We start from the raw sequence: 19,625 nt of genomic DNA on the forward strand, positions 1-19,625 counted from the left end.
AAATAATTTTTATTTGCAGGGAATTATCCAAGATGTTATCTTCCCATTGATGTGCTATACAGATGCAGATGAAGAGCTGTGGCAGGAAGACCCTTATGAATATATACGTATGAAATTTGGTAAGTGATTCAGAACTGACTAAATTTGCAGAGTGTTTTCGCAGCTCAGGAGTAATAGGTTCACAAATCACAATGTGTCTTGGTTGGCTTGTTCGGTTTCTACTTAATGTGATAAATACATTCAGTCATTATTTCAAACATTGTGGTTTTTAGAACATGGTTTATATTATATTGTGGTATACTTAGTAAACATTTCATCCCAGTTTTGCCAATCAAGGCTTTGCATAATATATGAAACAGATCAAGATCACAGTAGAATGCAAATGTCAGATATGTTAGAGAAATAGTTCAAAACCTATTTTCACTATTTAGATTTACTACTAGTAGTTGTGACGTCTTATATGAGGCATGCAAGATGTAATGAGACAAATACTTTATGACCTTTCTTCCGTTTAGTAAGATTTTTCTGCTTTTGCAAGTTTCAATTGGTAACATTTCATTCTGTCCAGTAACTCCTCTTTCATGGCTCTTTGACAAGTTTCTTGTATTTAATTCTTATACTTTTAACACAGAAAGTTAGCTTGTGCCACTCTGTGTATCTTTCTTGCTTTACACTGACAAGCAGCTGCTCTCCAGGGTCTTTCCCACCATCTGATCCTTTTAGGTGAAGATGTTAAGCAACGGACCTGGGATCTTCTACATACAAAGTATAAATGCTGCCTCTGTCTAATACTCGTCCATCTTTTTACAGTCAATCCCTGAATTTAAACTTTTCAAAGTATAACATCAGCAACCCAGTTATATGTAGGAGAATCCTACTGTATCAGTGGAGTTTTACTGCATGGAATTTTGCATAGAACAAAAGCCTTAGGATTATAAAATGTTGCAGGATCCGTTTTGCATTTCTGTTTTCCAGCATACGTTTATTCTGTGCACTTAACTGACTTATGGAATTTTCTAAAATGACATTGACTTGCCAGAGAACAAAATAATTTATATTGTTTTCTCAGCATGATCCAAGAAGAGGGTTTTTGTTTTAAAAGAAACTTTTTCACAAATCGCTGAAATTTCAGTCAGCATGGAATAATGAATATGTCCGAGGTGAATCTTAATAAATACAGTTTAGATGACGTTGAAATAATATTAATATGCAATATGTTGACTATTACACTATCTAAAATTATAGAAACATTACTCATTTTACAGCTTTGAGACATGCTTTATGGAAGTTCAGAATGGACATATCGAGTGGTTGATGATTACAAGAATCCTTTATATCTGACTTTGCTTTTTGTTTTGCATTAATTTCTGAATATTTCAAAAGGCAAATAATGTAAATTGTTTCTTTTAATAGATGTTTTTGAAGACTTCATTTCCCCCACAACTGCTGCACAAACGTTGTTGTTTACGGCATGTGGTAAAAGGAAAGAGGTATATTCCATAAAGATTACCTTAAATCCAAAAAAAAAGTTATTTTTAAATCTCATATGTAGACTATTGGATGCTTTCCTTGGGAAGCTGCTTGTAGAAGGTTTTGAAGAAGTATTTCTTGTGGGCATCATGGGGCATACTCGGCTACTTTCCATAGAAACTGTGTGTGATAAGCAGTTTCCAATCTGCATGCTTGCACTATATTCATTAGCTTGTTGTCAGAATATGGCACTCTAGTGAAATAATTCAGTTTTGCTGACTACCTCTCACCCCATCCCTAACAGTGAAGTCCCAGCTGATTCATGTAAGATGCAGTGGTTGTACCATTGGCATTGTTATTACTGTATCAGGTTCTGACTCAAAGCATGACAGCCCCCAAAACTAGGAAAGACATGTCGTGAATCTTCCAACTGGGTTTCTTTATTATTCCACATCAAAAAAATCAGAATGTGTCTAAGGATTTTAGATTTTTCTTGTTAATAATTAGCTCCTGCATTCAGTAGTGTATCTTTTCACTTTAAGTGAATTCCCTAACGACAGTTTTAATCCTGGTATCTTTATTACATTTAAGCATTTTCATGCACAATATTTAGAAAAATTAAACATAGGCAGACGTATTAGGCATTAGGAGTTACTCAACTCATAATATTGGTTGAACCTTTTGATTGATTGATATAATTGTTTAATGAAATGTATCTGGGCATTTATTTTACTCTCATATTAGGTCCTGCAAAAAACAATGGGCTTTTGTTACCAAATCCTCACAGAGCCAAATGCAGATCCTCGTAAAAAAGATGGAGCATTGCATATGATTGGTTCTTTGGCTGAAATACTTCTGAAAGTAAGTAGAGTTTTGTTGATCCTTTAAAAGTCTTAAGATTTTTCTGCCTTATTTTCACTATAAATAGTCTTTGACTTATGACTGGTTGTTTAATGACTATTTGCAATCATGATGGCCTTAGAATGTTTTTTTAGGGCTCCTTTTTTTTTTTACAGTTGGCAATGGCTACAGTAACTTCAGGCTGCTCAACCTTTATACACATATTAAGATTATGTGTTGGAATATATCCAACACATAATCTTAAAATGTTTGTTTTCCTGAAACTGGTAGCGGAAGGCTTGTACTTAATTAAGCAGCTACACTTTCCAAACACAACCACATGATCACTTTACACATATTTTCTAATTCAAAGGAATTAATCGCAGGGTGGATTTGATTTAAATCACGATTTAAAACATTTAAACTTAAGTGATTTAAACCATTTAAATCGCTAGTAAAGTGGCTTGATTTAAATAAACTCAATTTAAATCATAATTTTTAAAGAGCAATTGTCATCTCTGTCCTGCAGCGGCTCTTCTAACCTGCTGCTGACTCAACAACAGTCATAATATTGCAGAATATACAGCCTCATGCTACATAACTAAGCTCCATTTCATGCTGAATAAACCAAATTATTAATGTATCTTAAATAGAAAACTATCTTTAGATAGATTTTTACTCCAAAAGCATTTTATTAAAATAAATTTGATAAAAATAAAAAAAATCCAATTTAAATTTTAAAAATCTGATTTTTTAATTTTTTTTTTTAAAAAAATAAATTTTTATCCATCCTGATTAATCATAAGAAACAGACCTTGTAAAATAGACATAAATTAATGGTCGTAGTGTGCTAAAGGCATGATATTTGTGTATTTATCACTATTCTATATTTAACAGAATAGAATATCTAGAATTATACCTCTTAAATTGTATCAGTTAATTTTGACTTTCAGATTCAGTAACAGATTTCTGTTTGAAATAATTCTTGCATGATTAGCTTTAGATACCTCTGTAATACATGAATCATTTACACCAGGGCTGTCAAACTCGCGGCCAGCAGGCCGATGCGTCACATGCTGGCCACGCACAGTTTAGCGAAGGGTAAAAAAACAATATGTCACGTGACGATGCCATGATGATGAGAGTTTGACATTCCTGATTTACACTGTCTTTGTTTTATTTCAATAATTTAGGTAAAAGTTACTTATCTGTGATGTACTGTTTTGGCCAAAGTCAGTATTAGTACTGTATTATGTATTAGTTTAGCAACTATTTAGCCCAGTTACTAACGTTAATAGGATGGAAAAATAAAAATATATTTTTGAAAAGTGAGTTATATATATAAAAAAAGAAACTGATCTACTTTTTGGAAAAATGTTTCAACAGAAAAAGATATACAAAGATCAGATGGAGTACATGTTGCAGAATCATGTGTTTCCTCTGTTCAGTAATGAGCTGGGCTACATGAGAGCAAGGGTAAGTACAAAGCTGGATCCAGACTTCTGGAAGTTTCTAGAATGTAAAGGAACACAAAGTTCCCTTAGTCTTACAAAAGTTGCAATGTGTAGTGACAGGAAATAGATGATTCTGATAAGCAATTTGATAATATATTTATTACATGTGTTTGTATCCTACCTTGTTCAGGGATCCTATATGTTATACCATACCATAAAATATAATATGTAACATCTTGCAACTATAGTATATCTACCCCTTCCCCCAAAACATTTGCCTTCAAATAAGTAGTGCTGTCTATTTAGTCTTCTGAAAAAAACATTTCTTTCACAGCTTTCCAGAATGTAAATGTATTTGTGGGGTGTGTGTATATACAGACTATATCCATTGAATGTTAAATAGGGAATCTATGGCATGTCTTTCTGGCCAATACATATGGGGCAGATTTTATTTGGAGCAGATAGTCCTGCAAGTATAATGTAGAAGGCTTGCTCAGTGTTGGTATTACAAATAGTCTTCAGGTTATGACCCTAATTGAGCCTGGAATTTCCATCTCTAAGCAAAGTGATCATTAAGCAAAACATCACATGGTTGCACTGCTTAGCAATGGCAGTTCTGGCAGTTCCAGTTGAAGTCATTAAATGAGAACCTGTTGCAACCGTGACTTGTGGTCTCCTGTCAGCTTTCCCATTGGCTTTATTTGTCAGGAGCTGCCAGGGAAAGTTGAAAATAGCAATCAGGTTTTCTGTCTCTCCAAAGCTCCCACCCCAATACATGCCATTCCCAACTTCTGAACCCCAAGCCTTGGTTCTTGCAGGGGATGATTTCAGGGGATCACTAAGCCAGAAGATGCTGACTCATTTCTGCCCTGCATAACTCCTCCCCTTCTCCCAATCTGCTTTTTTGGCCACCCTGCAGACCATGGCCGAGACTAAGAGGCTGCTATATTCTGCTGTCACCATCTTGGGGAAATTGAAGTGGAGGCAGTTGGCGTTGGGCAGGAGAATATGACCCACAAATGTTGTGACAGTTGTAAATGCGGTCCAGTTACCAAGCACCCAAATTTTGGTTAAAACGGTAAATTTCCATGACTGGAATTGACTGGAATGGATTTGAGCCTTCATCTCCCTGATCTACATCTTAAATATTACATCATGCTGGCTGACTGTGGGATACTGGAGAACTCAAGGTTATAAGTCCATTTTTTCCAGCACCATTGTTATTGGCAGTCCAGTGTGAGGATGCATTGCAATAAGTGCAAGGTTACAAGGACATGACTTTAATCTTGCTAAAGCCTCTTGGTCCAGAACTACAGTCAAAATTTTGAGTTCCATGAAATCCCATATCAGCCAGCATGATGTAATACTTAAGGTATAGGTCCAGGGAGATGAAGACTCAAATCCTTGGTAGAGCCTTGGTAGTACAGTGGTTAAGGCACCCTGTTATTAAGCTGGTTATTAAGACCAGCTGCCTGCAATTACTGCAGGTTCGAATCTCGCCAAGGCTCAAGGTTGACTCAGCCTTCCATCCTTTCTAAGGTAGGTAAAATGAGGACCTAGTTATGGGGGCAATAAGCTGACTTTGTATAAATATACAAAAGAATGAAGGCTATTGCTTAGCGCATTGTAAGCCGCCCTGAGTCTCCGGAGAAGGGCGGCAGATAAATCAAATTTAAAAAAAAAAATCCATTCCAGTCATGGAAGTTTACCATCTAACTTTGGCCAGCCAAAGTTCAATTCAGCCTCATGACTGGAGATAAATAGAGATACTGCTTTGGGCTTTTGAAAAAAAGGTGAGATATACTGTACATTTAAACCAACAAATACATTTATTAATAATAGACTCATTCTTAAGTTGCAAGGGCTGTTTTCAAGGGAAATAGACAAATGTAACTGGCCTGCCTGTTCTGCCTCCAGATGACATTGGTTTCCTGTTAAAATAATTTCATTAGCTTTAATAACATTTTTCTATAACAAGGTTCTGTAATCTGTATTTATATAGCAAATATTACAGAATATTTAAATATTATCTAATTTTGTCTCCTGTAACAATTCTAAAATAATATTTTGAGTACCACGAAAAATAGTTTTCTATAAAGATTATAGAATAAGATTTTTAGTATCAAGCAAGTTAGTATGTAAATTACATGCTAAATCTTTTTGCTGCTATAAAACCAGACTAATAATGGAATATTATAAAAAGTGAGACAGCTCTTAATGCACAATACTACCACAAAGTATATTGTTGAATTTTTTTAGGGACTTAAAAAGCTGATTGTGTAACCCTAACCCTGCTAAAAAAAAATAAATACTGTAAGTGAGTTAAAGTAGCTGTAATTAGCAGTATGGTACATTTGCATTCTGTATTCCATCTCACGTACAATCTGCAGCCTTAGGACAAGTAGCAATTGTAATATTGATCTTGGCTGTCTAAAGACAAGTTTATCATTAACTAATCTACAAATTCTCAAAAATCACAGTGGGAAGGGAAATGAAAAAAGATTATCCAATGTGCTTGAAGCATTATATTTTTGCAGTTTTGACAGTTAATCCATGGAATAATTATATATATGTAGAGTAATATGCACGTTGACCATAATTAAATGTGTTTTATTGCATATCAACTTTACCAGGCTTGCTGGGTTCTCCATTATTTTTGTGAAGTTAAATTTAAGAGTGACCAGAACCTTCAGACAGCACTGGAGTTAACAAGAAGATGCCTGATTGATGATAGAGAAATGCCTGTTAAAGTGGAAGCTGCCATTGCACTGCAAGTTTTGATTAGTAATCAAGAGAGAGGTACATTTTCTTCTTTGTCAAAGAAGCTGAGAATCAGGAAATAAAATAAAAGCAAATGTGAAACAATTTGTCAGCTCAAAATTTCATTGCATGTAGTTATTTAAACAATAAAAGAAAAATAGCCAGACTTGTGATAAATCAGTATAGAAGATATCAATTATAATAAGCTATATGTATTTCTCTGATTGTTTTATTATATAAATGCAAGTCACCACTTTACTTAAAATTATTTTAAAAGAAAATTATACCCTGTCTAGTTGCAGTTGTTAGAAGAAGCCAAATTCATACCTAGGTTATTTTCTCTCAGTATGTACACCATTCTTTCTGCGTCCAATCAATCCAAAGTGTTGGAATTGTAGATCCTGCCACTGCCTCCATAGGGTTGGAGGTTGGAACTTGCTTTACTTAGACCTGTGACGCCACCTTGCCCAGCAAGAAACAGCTTTTTGTCCAAGCAAAACAGGTTGAGGTGGAATGCTACATCAGCATGCCATCATCACCAGGGCTGCTGCAATATTCATAAAACTACAAGTTTAGGGTATGAAACACAATCCCAAAGCTGACAGACCCTAGCTCTCATTGTGAGACCCACCCCATTGCCAACCTAAGAGTGGACTTCTAGATTAGACACATGAAGTCCACTTTCTTGTCACAAGATCAGAAGATGGTGTCCTGTTTTTAGCTATCATTCTGTTGTAGATGACTGAGGTGCATGCTGAAAGGATATGAGTTTGTGATCTCTTATTTAGTCTGTTGGAGCCGTTTGAATGCTGACCTTGAGGGCTGGAGCATCTTACAGCTAGGAAAGAGGAGAATTTTTAGAAAAAACAGACCCATGGGTGCAGACTGAGAAAAAAGAATGAGCTAGAACTGTGCCTCCTCTTTCCACATAAGAGAGAAATAACTGCAAATATTCAGGGAGGGGCATAGGGAAGCCCTGGAATTTTGCAGATTGTGTACTAATGAAATATTTATTCAAAATAAAGCCAGCCAGCAAAATTGATTAAATAATAATTGAAAGGGTCTTTTTCAGACCATATTTTTTAAAAAAACAAATAAAAATGCTTAAGTCATTCAGTTTTGTTAATGATTATGAAAAAGTAATGTTTATTCTTGCTTCCTTTGCAGCTAAAGAATATATAACACCATTCATTAGACCTGTAATGCAGGCCCTTCTTCACATAATTAGAGAAACTGAGAATGATGATCTTACCAATGTAATTCAAAAAATGATCTGTGAATATAGTGAAGAAGTTACTCCTATAGCAGTTGAGATGACGCAGCACTTGGTAAGTCTGGGCCCAGTATATTTTTAATTTTTATTTATTTATTAGATATATTTGCTGTCCATCTCATCTATTTTTGTGTTTTCATTGGTTGTATTTCTGTCCAGACGTTTCCTAAATATTTGTGTAGGATGTTAGCTGTGTAGGATGAGTCACGGTGGCACAGTGGTTAAAGTGCAGTACTGCAGGTACTTCTCCTGGCTGCCGGCTGCCTGCAATTTGGCAGTTCAAATCTCACCAGGCTCAAGGTTGACTCAGTGTTCCATCCTTCCGAGGTGGATAAAATGAGGACACAAATTGTTGGGGACAATATGCTGATTGTAAACCGCTTAGAGAGGACTGTAAAGCGGTATATAAGTCTAAGTGCTATTGCTAGCTAAAGTTTGACTGCTACCCAGGGATAATAGGTACATTTATACTCTGGTAAACTTAATGTGTATCTTAATAGGTACATTTACACTCAGGTAAACTTGTGTTTGTGGTTAAGTGCAGCATATGTATCCAATAACACGGCATAATGAAAGTATCAAGAAGTACCCTTTTGAAATACTAAAAATTCTGCTTTCATTTGAGATCACCTAAATTAGGAAAGGAGAGGTGCTTCGTTAATGACAGTGCTCTGTTGAGTTTCTGTTTTGAATGGTTTGCAAAGACATGCTACTTTGATAACTCTCAATGAGCCACAAAATACAAACCCCGCATCAACTTTTTAATCCCGTGAGCCATAAAACAAAATCCAAATTCTCTTGATTATAGTTTGTCCCTCTCACACAGGCATGTTTATTTATAATGTAAATATGCATACATTCTTGGAAACATAGTCAGATTTCTTTACTCCCTGGTTCTTTACTATCCCTTTCTCAAACTGTATAACTTTTAGTTGATATTTTTTTGTGTTTTTAGGCAATGACTTTTAACCAGGTGATTCAGACAGGACCAGATGAAGAAGGCAGTGATGATAAAGCAGTAACAGCTATGGGTATCTTGAATACTATTGATACACTTCTTAGTGTAGTTGAAGATCACAAAGAGGTAAGGATTTTTGTGGTTATTTGCAACTGTATTCGCCCCCCCCTTCCTATTTTAGTAGGATGTTCTCTCTATAAAATATTTTAAATTACTCATAGTCTTCATATTAAAAATCAATATTGATTAAATGTTTTTAATTTCATCCAAAAAAAACCCCTAAAATATCAAAGGTAGATAACCTTTTATTTTAAAAATTGTAATTATTTTTCTAGTTAAATCTAATCTAATCTTCAAAATACAAAGTCAAAAGCAGATTCTTCTCTTTATCCTGCAAAAAAATCTATCAATGGCCTCTAGTTGCATGAAATTTAATCAAATTATTATCTCTGTGCAAAGCATTTTGCCATCTTGGCTAACTCTGTTAATTTCAAAATCCATTCCTTCCATTCTGGGTATATACTCTTTCTAACTTATAGCATATAACAATCTTGCTGCCATAGCCATATATTAAAAAGTCCCATATTCTTTTTCCACCTGTATATCAGCTAGAAACCAGAAAAAAAAGTTTCAGGTTTCAGTATTAGATCCATTTGCTAGAATAAAATAGCTTCTGACAAATTCTGCACCTGGACTGAAGAAAGAAATAAAAACAGAAAGATAAAAGCAAATTTAAAATGTTGTTCTGAAAAGGTGCAAAAATGTATAGGTATTATGTAAGGAAGGGAAAAGAATTAATATGGATCATGGGGGATGGATCACATACTACCATATTTTTCGGAGTATAAGACGCAGTTTAGTTTCTGGGGAGGAAAATAGGGGGAAAAAATCTGCCTACCAGGTATTCATCTGGCTAGCATCCTTAGTCTGATACAGTTTCAGCACATTAGTTTGCTGGTTTTTATCCCCTGCTTGGGGATAAAAAACAGCTTCTAGAGCACAACTGATCTTTGGAGAGAGAAGCAATGAGAAAAGCAGGCAAACCATGGAGATCGCTTCACTGCTAGTGCCTTGTTAGGGCTGAAAAAAAGCTTCGAAAAAGCTACATTCGGAATATAAGACGCACCCAAATTTTCAGCCTCTTTTAGGAGGGAAAAAAGTGTGTTTTATACTCCAGAAAATACGGTATTTGAATCTCAAAATTGGATTTTCCACTTTAAAGTACACAATCATATATATCTTGTCTTACATTTAAATATTCTGTTTCAGATTACTCAGCAGTTAGAAGGTATCTGTTTACAAGTAATTGGAACAGTTCTACAACAGCATGTTTTAGGTAATTTTTTTTAGTTGTATTAAATAATATAAACATATTAAACAATCTACTACTAATTTGATCAAAGTCACACTTAATACTTTGATCTGTTCCAGAATTCTATGAGGAAATCTTCTCCTTGGCTCACAGTCTGACCTGTCAGCAGGTCTCTGCACAGATGTGGCAGCTTCTGCCTTTGGTCTTTGAGGTATTTCAGCAGGATGGTTTTGATTACTTTACAGGTGAATACATTATGCCTTGTGGAGCTCATGTTACAAAGGGGAAATGATATGACATAAACTGAAATGCAAATGCATATCTTATTTTTTATTTTTATGAATATTAAGAGGTGGAAACATAACATTTGTAGCATTATTCTTTTTAAATACAGATATGATGCCACTGTTGCATAATTATGTGACTGTTGATACAGACACGCTCCTGTCTGACACAAAATACCTAGAAATGATCTACAGTATGTGTAAAAAGGTAGGTAACCCATTGTATCTTCCTCAGAATAATATTGCATGCCTTTTTAAAACTAGGAAAAAAGAGATGTGAATATTATGTGTGCTATGATTTTAATTCATCTTCTAGAGAAGATTTAAATGGCTGCAGTCAAATGTGCATAGTATATTATCTATGTCTAGTGATAAAGTCCATTTGCGTTCTGCACATAGACTATATTGCTCACATACGATCTGCAGCCAAAGAGCAACATGAGATCATAGTACTGGTCTAATGATGTTGAAAAACAAGTTTACCATTGTCCAGCCTCCAAATTCTCAAACATAATAGTGTGAAATGAGGTAGAATTTTGAAACACCTTTGTTACTATTTTGTTAACTGCTGCATGAATGGTAATTTCAGGTGTGCTGTCAATAACCCAAGCAGAGCTAAATGTTAGGAATCTCTTAGAAAGTTGGGCTTTTTAAAATCTGGCAGAAAAATCCTTTCCTTTAAACAAGAATGAGTCTGAGTTCATTTGCTTTCATTTCTTTTGAAATAATTCTTTTGATCATTGCTATTAAAATGAACAGTCTCTCTGTTTTTTAATTGGAGAATTCTTGCATAGACTGTCTTTTTATGCAGGAGGATTTTCAGTCTGGAGCCAAATTCCAACATGGTAGATTAATTCGGTTTTCACTTCTGCCTTCCCCCATCCCCTTTATTATATATAGTACAGGTAGTTCTCTATGACAGTAATGGAGCTTGCCTATTATGGTTGCAAGTGAAATGGCCTCACTTAATAACCTCCAGCCCTGTTCTCCCTGATACAACTGTTAGACATACAAGTGGAGCATGAGGTATTGCAGGGGGAAGGCCTAGCGCAATCCCAAACCCATCTGCCCCACACTTCCCAACGCTTCCTTCACCTAGGTTCCCCACAGCCCTTGGGCCTGTTTCCCCCCCCCTCCATCCCCTCAGGCCTTTTCCCCCCTCCCACCGATCGGGTCAAGTAGGGCTTAGATCTCCATCATCCATTGCACACTTATTTTTAGATGGCCTCTGGAGCTTTCCTCAGCACTGTGCAGACCACTTTATGGAAGCAAAATGAAGTGGTTTGTTCCCGGGCTTTATACCAGCCTCTTGGAAGCTCTCACCATTATTGCATGACCATGAGGATTATGGATTATGAAAATGGCTGCTGCTTTCGGGAGGCTGCTGCATGGCCCAGGGACGAACCACTCAATTCTGCTTCCCTAATACTGCGCGCATAGTACTATGCAGACTTCTGGAGATTTCCTCAGCATTGTGCAGATCAATTTACAGAAGCAAAATGGAGTGGTTCCCTGGGTCATATGGCACCCTCCATTAAGTGTATAAAACTGACAAGTCACATTCAGATCTTTTACTGGTTTGTATTTGTGGAGTCTTAACTGGAATTTGGCTTTAAAAATGTGAAATAATATTCCTTTTTTTTAAAAAAAATGTACTTTTTTCATATAGTTATGTAAAAAGATTTAGTCATTTATATATTGATGAAACCTAGAGATGACAACATTTTTATATAGCTGAATTTATTTATAGAAAGTGATAATACTGAGTACCAAAATTCATAGTTCATGTATTTCCTAGGTCCTTACAGGTGTAGCAGGAGAAGATGCAGAATGTCATGCAGCAAAACTATTAGAAGTTATCATTTTGCAATGTAAAGGCCGTGGAATCGATCAGGTAAGTTAAATAATGTGTCATCAGAAATCTTTCATTTTTTTCAGTTTCTCACAAGGTCCAAAAGTGGGTATCCAAGTAGAAATAACATTTGTCTTAAGTCTTTTCTTTCATCAAAGCTGTCAATTTATCAGTTGTCATGTACCAACAATTACTTATTTTATAAAAATTCTCTTTAAAATTATGATTCATTGTATATTTCAACTCTTTCTTCCAGATACTTGCCCATTAGTTCAACTGTAATTATATCCCCCTTTTTTTTGCCTGTTTTATCATACAGGTAGTCCTCAACTTACAACTACAATTGGGTACAAAATTTCTATTGCTAAGTGAGACAGTTGTTAAGTGAATTTTGCTCCATTTTATGCCCCTTCTTGCCACAGTTATTAAATGAATCACTACAGTTGTTGAATCACTGACACAGATCTTAAGTAAATCTGGTTTCTCATTGACTTTGTCAATCAGAATAGAGTGGGAAGGGACCTTGGAGGTCTTCTAGTTCAAGTCCCTGCTCAGGCAGGAGACCCTATACCATTTTAGAACAGTGGCTGTCCAGTCTGTTCATAAAAACCTTAAAAACTTTGCTTGTCAGAAGGTTGCAAAAGGTTCACATAATCGCATGCAGGACACTGCAACCTTCATAAATATGAACCAGTGGCCAAGTGTCTGAATTTTGATCACATGACCATGGAGACGCTGCAACCGTTATAAGTATGAAAAACACTCAAGTCACTTTTTTCAGTGCCATTTTAACTTCAAACGGTCACTAAGTGAACTGTTGTTAAATTAAGGATTATCTGTACAATCTTGTCCTCCTTATTTTCGGTAAAAGTTTATCTTAGCAATAATATCATCTGTACAGAACTATACATCAAATTCAGTGTTGTCCTTTTCAAATTCATAATTATTTTTATCTTAACTCCCAAATATTTAACTTTTTTCTCAATTTTAATACCAGGTTTCTTCATCAAAACACCTTGATCAGTGGTGAAATGCTACCGGTGCAGACCGTTTCAGGCGAACTGGTCTGCTACTAGTTGCTAGTAGTTCAGGCAAATCGGTAGTAAAAAAAACACTACTGATTCAGGCGAACCGGTATTTCTGACGATCAGCTATGCTGTGTGATATATATTTGCTAGAAAGCAGGAAATCCTGCTTTGTAGAGAATCTAAATCGTACAACACAGCTGTTCCCCCCCCCCCCATTCTCCTTAACTTTGAAGACTCAGAAAAGGCTTCTTAATCCTCCTTTTTCAGTGCTGTGCGGTAGTGCCTGAGGTGTGCCTGCGTGCAAAGCATGCGTTTGGCGCGCATGCGTGCGTGAAGCAAACCGGTAGCGAAGCAGTAGGAGGCTTCAGAGCATTTCACCCCTGACCTTGATCTTGTGCAGTCATATTTTTAACCAACATCTTTGTTTTCTATTTATTAATTTTAAAACCTTCTGTCACATCAAATTCTTTTCAGTTTTTTCATCTAATTCAGTCCTTCTCACAGGCTCCTATAAAATGCAAACTCATTAACAAAAGCTCTCAATTTAAAAATCTGGTTTTCATTTTTAGGCCCATTATCTTCTTATCTGCTCTAATATTTCTATACCTACAAAGACACCTCCTCCTGTACAGCTAGCATTTCCCCTGCAATTAATTGTTGACTGTTGCCAGGAACAAATTCCTTACTGCCTCTTTGGCGGTCAAGTAAGAGGGGCAATAAGTGAAGAACTAATATCACAAATAAACTCCACTAATCCTAAGAAGAAGTCTTGGAGGGGAGGGGAGATAGAGAAAGAGCAGATCTGAGTAACTGGAAGTGTCTTCTGTTGTACTAGAGAGTTTAAAAGTCAAGAATTTAATACATGCAGTGCAAGATAAAGGTATTGAAAATCAAATGTTTATCACTACAGTGATGTGTTAATATTTGCCTCTGACTTTAGTAACATTTTTCTATCTGTCTCTTTAGTGTATACCCTTGTTTGTGGAAGCTGCTTTAGAACGATTAACTAGAGAAGTTAAAACAAGCGAATTACGGACAATGTGCCTCCAGGTTGCCATAGCTGCTCTCTATTACAATCCTCATCTACTTCTAAATACCTTGGAAAATCTTCGCTTTCCCAATAACGTGGAGCCTGTTACAAATCACTTCATTACACAGTGGCTTAATGATGTAGACTGTTTCTTGGGGTAAGCTTATTGTCTCTGGGATTATGGCTTTAATTCATTAAATTCTAATGTAGAGAGAAGGGATTATATAGATACAACAGGTGCCTCTTTTCCATCTAGCTTCTTCAGGGAATGTGGGCTAGATCTATATGAAGAAACGTAACAAGGTCTATTGGGCATGCACATTGATCTTTCAGCCATGCCCTTTATGAATATCTCAGGTAGAGTCCGTGGCATCTTTCCTAAAACCAAAAGTAATATAATGTTTTCCTTCTTATTGCAGACTTCATGACAGAAAAATGTGTGTTCTAGGCCTGTGTGCATTGATTGATTTGGAGCATGTACCACAGGTTTTAAATCAGGTTTCGGGTCAGATCCTGCCAGCTTTCATACTTTTATTTAATGGGTTAAAAAGGGCATATGCTTGCCATGCTGAACATGAAAATGACAGTGATGACGACGACGATGAAGCAGAGGAAGATGAAGAAGCAGGTAATGTAATGGTCTTTCCTGTAAAGATGATAAGCAACATTACTGATGTAGCTGTAGAAGGTTTTTCAGGAAATTTTTGGTGTGTCTTATGGTTTTTTCCTGTGTTAGTTTCATCTTTGCCTTTTAATTGGACCGAAGTATTTATGTACATCTCATTTTTCTTATAGTACTGTATTCTCTGTTCTGTTTGGGTCTCTTACATATGAATAATTGGTCCTTTGCCATGTCTAAGAATATGCAAAAGCTACCATTGCTAGAATTTCTCTGGGGTATTTCATTTTCTTCTCTGGACAGAAATGACTTGGCTGTTCACAGACTTACCGGTTTTTGTTTGGAATTTAATTTTTCAAATTAGAAAGATCTTTCTATTTGAAGATTAATTTCAGAAAGGTGATGGAAAAATCAAAATGGAAATTTAGTATGGTCAAGGAAACACATATTTCATTTTCTGGAACTATTTGTCCCTAGAATATAGGCATTGATTGCATATACCTAGTCATATTTGTTGTGCTCTTCAGTCTGTTCCTATATTTTTTAATCTTGAAAATAAAGCTAAGCAGACTTACACTGTTGAATCATTGGCCCAATTTGTTTAATGTTCTTTTTTTGTTATATCTGGTTTGCAGTTATCATTTGGTAGCTGAATAATATAGTATCATATGATTAAATTTGTGTTCTATTCCTAACTTAGTGTATTAAAGACCATGTGATTTAAACCAAAAACGTGGAATTTTATGCAATACAAATAATAGAATAATTAAACGGGAAGAGTCTAGATGAAATTTTTGAGCACTCTTAAAACCCATTGCTTGGTTACAGAAGAACTGGGAAGTGATGAAGATGATATCGATGAAGATGGTCAAGAGTATTTAGAGATTTTGGCAAAACAGGCTGGAGAAGATGGCGATGATGAGGATTGGGAAGACGATGATGCTGAAGAGACAGCACTGGAGGGATATTCAACTATTATTGATGATGAAGATAACCCTGTTGATGAATATCAAATATTTAAAGCAATTTTTCAGAGTAAGAGCTGCCATAGTTTTCATTGCAAATCTGTATTCCTGTGTCTGCTGAAATATGTATTATCAATGTGTAGTGCTTGTAAAAAATATGGGAACTCAAGGGATGCATGTAATTTGAAAAGACTCAGAGGAACATTCAAGGAATTTGAAAAGCTACAGCCTAAGCATTCAGCAAATCTGAAATGAGTCAGGTTTGATGGAAGTCAATAGTTTAGCAGAATTATTAGTAGATACTTCACTTTTTATTGTAAAAATTTGACTATCAGAGATAAATATTTAGATTATCTTGGCTAGAGCAAATGTTTTTATTGCTATAGCACAGTGTTTCCCAAACTTGGGAACTTCAAGATGTATGGACTTCAACTCCCAAAATCCCACAGCCAGCCATGCTGGATGGGGAATTCTGGGAGTTGAAGTCCACACTTCTTAAAGTTCCCAAGTTTGGGAAACACTGCTATAGCAAATAGTTCTTACAGCGTCAGATTACTGGTTGTGTTTCCTATGGAAATAGCTAGGCAGAAAAGTCTATAAATGACATTGGAAGGAAAGAACCACCTTGGATTTTTCAACTTTGATAAGAAAAACTTTAGCAATTGGGGGAAGTAAGATATACGTACATATAAGAATAGAAACAAGTAGATTTTGTTCTCAGCAAAATTGAATAACAGTTAACTCTTACTTAATATTTCTTTGGTGATAATATTTTGTTTGAATTTTTTTCTGACATGTCTGCCTTATCAAAGAATAGAAGAGAGAAAATAATTTCAAGTGATGATATATATTGTATTATTTCTAATCAACAATTGTAGATGCATTCCACCTAACAATTATTAAATAGATTTTGATCTACTCTGTAATAAAGTCAAATTTCAGTTGTACATTAATATGCAGATCAAGCTAATTTCATAATAAATTGAAAAAGGATATCTCAAAACATGTATAAAAATAAGTTTTATTGGATTGATACATTTAATTATACATTCTTTCCCCATAAGATTAAAGACTGTTTAATTAATATTATTTATTTTATTTATAAAACTTCCCATAAAAATAATCCCAGAGCAGGATACTTAATTATAATAGCAAAAGCAAAATTAGAACATCAGCAAGAAAGCAAAGAACAGACTAAGATCTACCAATAGTAATCAAGAGGCATCTAAAAATAGTAAATTAAGATTGATTTTCATAGAACTTTCCAAATGCTTACAGATCTATATATTTTGCAGCACTTCAGAATCGTAACCCAGTATGGTATCAAGCATTGACACGTGGTCTTAATGAAGATCAAAGAAAACAATTACAGGACATAGCAACTTTAGCAGATCAGCGAAGAGCTGCTCATGGTATGCATTTTAATTGAATTTTACATGGCTATATTAAGTTCATGTCATTAGTATTTTGCTGAGGTATATGTTTCACTCTGAAAGAGCTTCATCTTACCTCCTCTTTAAATTAGGAAAATCTTGATCACCAAAGTTGGAGCCAAAAAGAATTGGCTAAATTTAACTCTTCCACTAGAAGGTTGGTTTAGACTTCTTCCCCTCTTATGAAGGAATCCCCTTTTTTAGTTTTAACTCTGCATCTTCAAGATGGGTGACTTTTTCCTCAGCTCTATATTAGAGCTGACAAGAAAAAGAAAAGAGCAATCACACGTCCTTTTCATATGGCCTTCAGAACAAGCAGTGCAGAAGGGTCAAAGAATCCTTTTCAGAAGGACTTTGCAAAACCAATGTAAGCCTGGTAAAGTTACTCAGAGAGGTTTGGTCAGCAATCAGCTTCTCAGATCCCTGTAGAAGAAGCCACCAAGTGCCAAAGAAAGACATTCAAACTCTAGAGGAGCAACAAGGTAATACCCAAGAAAAAAGTTTCAGTGAATACTAGAGAGAATGAAAGTCACTGGTCCTCAAACTCCTATGTAACAAAGAGGAAGAAGCAGCATCAACTGATCATAGGAAGCAATAAAAGACGTTGGTTCCTTGAGCACTAGTGCCATTAAAAAGCAGTCCACGGCAGCCACAGCTGATGTGGATTGATGTGCCAATAGAACCATGGTTTACTGTCATAAGGAAGCAAACTCCTATACCTCTTTCAGGAAAGATTATGCACCCTATCTCACAAGTCAAACTGAAGGCAGATGAGTTTCTAGAAGCAATTCCAGAAGTAGAGAAGAGGGTTACAAAGCGAGTGCTGTACTAGACTACAGGTGCCACCCATTGTGACAATTCTCTAGCAGCCTTTCCTTCTGCACGAATAGACCTGGTCAGCTCCAAGTTTAGTAATCCTTCTGTAGCCTGAGGAAGTTGTTAGCATCATTAGCAGTGATTTGCTGACAGTCAACATGATCAGCTGACGGCCAAGAATGTAGGCACAGCAAGATCCAAGCCTTAAGGCTACATTGAGGATATGTGAATTTGACATGCCTGCCCTCTATTGCTAAAAATGGCAATACCAAATTGATAAGTGCTATATGATATGTATATGTATAAGAGGGGGAGGAAACATTCTGGTACAGCAGGAAACATACAAGATACAAAATTCATTCCAGTAGACATCCCAGAACCTTAAGAAAGAACGTGGCCCTGTTCAGTCTGAATTATGTAGATCATGAGAATAAACTCTTACCTTGCTATCTCACCAAAACAAAATATATAGTACTAACCAGCTTATGGGGAGCCAGTCATCTGTACTGGGCAGAACTTTGTTATCTGGGTTTGGCCGTTCTGTTTTTGTGTACCCAGCAAAACCCTGTATCTTGCAAGGAATATATTTATTGCAAAAAAATCACAGGACATTAGAAGCCTGGTACCTGTGGGATTCCGGCTGAGAAGGCCAGCCTTTAGAGAATTATTTTATGCAACCTAGACAATCACCCCATAACCTGTTTAATGCTGTCTTATTTCTATAATATGTAACCTAAGACATTCAACTAGAAGCTGCCTATCCAGTATCTGCTGGCATAAAGGGATGGGTTGTAACTCGTTTGTAAAAGTTCTAACTGGTTGCAGAAAGTTCCAGGTGCAATTGTAAGTAGCTCTAGTTTACAAAATAATGTACACGATTTCTGAATGAGACCCTGGAGAGTTGCTACCTGTCAAAGTAGGTATTGATATTTATACCATTCTTCAGGAGGTCATTCTTCCACTTCAAAGGGGTGTGGGTCTCTGCTTAGCTGTTACATTCAGTTTCCAACGGGAACCCCTTTGAAGTAAGCAGTAAACTTTCAGATTTTGCATAGTTTCTGAACTATGAGATTTCTGGCAGATGGATCAGGAGATCGCTGCAAATACTTTGCAATTTGGGATTTATCTTCTTGACAGGGGAACAGTTTCCCCATATCCTTATCATGTACCACTTCCTCAGAGATGTATGCCTCCTTTCACTGCCAGTCATATATCATTTTCTGTCACAGGGCTTGTCCTTCAGGCCCAAACAAGGGTTCCTATTGGACCCTTCAGACATATCCCATTAACACCTGCATTTTGAAATAAACTCCTTGGTAGCCATAATCATTGCTAGAAGAGTGGGGACACTAGAGGCTTTCTTAGTGGAAGGCAGACTAGTGCTAAAGTAGATCCATGTTGCACACTCATGTTCAATTCAAACTCCATCCGCATAAGAAACTGTAATTTCCAAATTTAAGCCTAGTCTCTTGTACTAAAGAATGAATCTGTCTCAAATTAGATGTGTACTTTGTGCTAAAATATTTCTCAG

The 19,625-nt window shown here is 35.9% G+C and overlaps 1 protein-coding gene and 1 non-coding gene across 7 annotated transcripts in view; both read left to right on the top strand.

Moving 5' to 3' along the window:
- IPO7 (importin 7) overlaps positions 1–19,625 on the top strand; it is a 44,397-nt gene that overhangs the window by 22,058 nt on the left and 2,714 nt on the right. For 4 of the 6 annotated variants that reach the window (XM_070934016.1, XM_070934000.1, XM_070933986.1 and 1 more), the window contains exons 10-24: positions 20–119; positions 1,414–1,490; positions 2,215–2,331; positions 3,697–3,786; positions 6,398–6,563; positions 7,692–7,852; positions 8,753–8,881; positions 10,025–10,091; positions 10,187–10,312; positions 10,462–10,559; positions 12,150–12,245; positions 14,198–14,418; positions 14,681–14,889; positions 15,709–15,915; positions 17,141–17,257. In XM_070934016.1, coding sequence (XP_070790117.1) covers positions 20–119; positions 1,414–1,490; positions 2,215–2,331; positions 3,697–3,786; positions 6,398–6,563; positions 7,692–7,852; positions 8,753–8,881; positions 10,025–10,091; positions 10,187–10,312; positions 10,462–10,559; positions 12,150–12,245; positions 14,198–14,418; positions 14,681–14,889; positions 15,709–15,915; positions 17,141–17,257 — 1,981 coding nt within the window. The remainder of the gene's footprint in view (positions 1–19; positions 120–1,413; positions 1,491–2,214; positions 2,332–3,696; positions 3,787–6,397; positions 6,564–7,691; positions 7,853–8,752; positions 8,882–10,024; positions 10,092–10,186; positions 10,313–10,461; positions 10,560–12,149; positions 12,246–14,197; positions 14,419–14,680; positions 14,890–15,708; positions 15,916–17,140; positions 17,258–19,625) is intronic. The other 2 variants (XM_070934006.1, XM_070933993.1) reach the window with 1 other exon arrangement.
- Positions 10,685–10,865, top strand: LOC139309136 (small nucleolar RNA SNORA23). The gene has a single exon (XR_011599794.1). It is a non-coding gene; the product is annotated as a small nucleolar RNA SNORA23 (small nucleolar RNA).

This window comes from Pituophis catenifer, unplaced genomic scaffold (assembly GCF_029215685.1).
Source record: "Pituophis catenifer annectens isolate HBS135680 unplaced genomic scaffold, rPitCat1.0.hap2 SCAF_1, whole genome shotgun sequence".
In the NCBI taxonomy this organism is placed as follows: Eukaryota; Metazoa; Chordata; class Lepidosauria; order Squamata; family Colubridae; genus Pituophis; species Pituophis catenifer.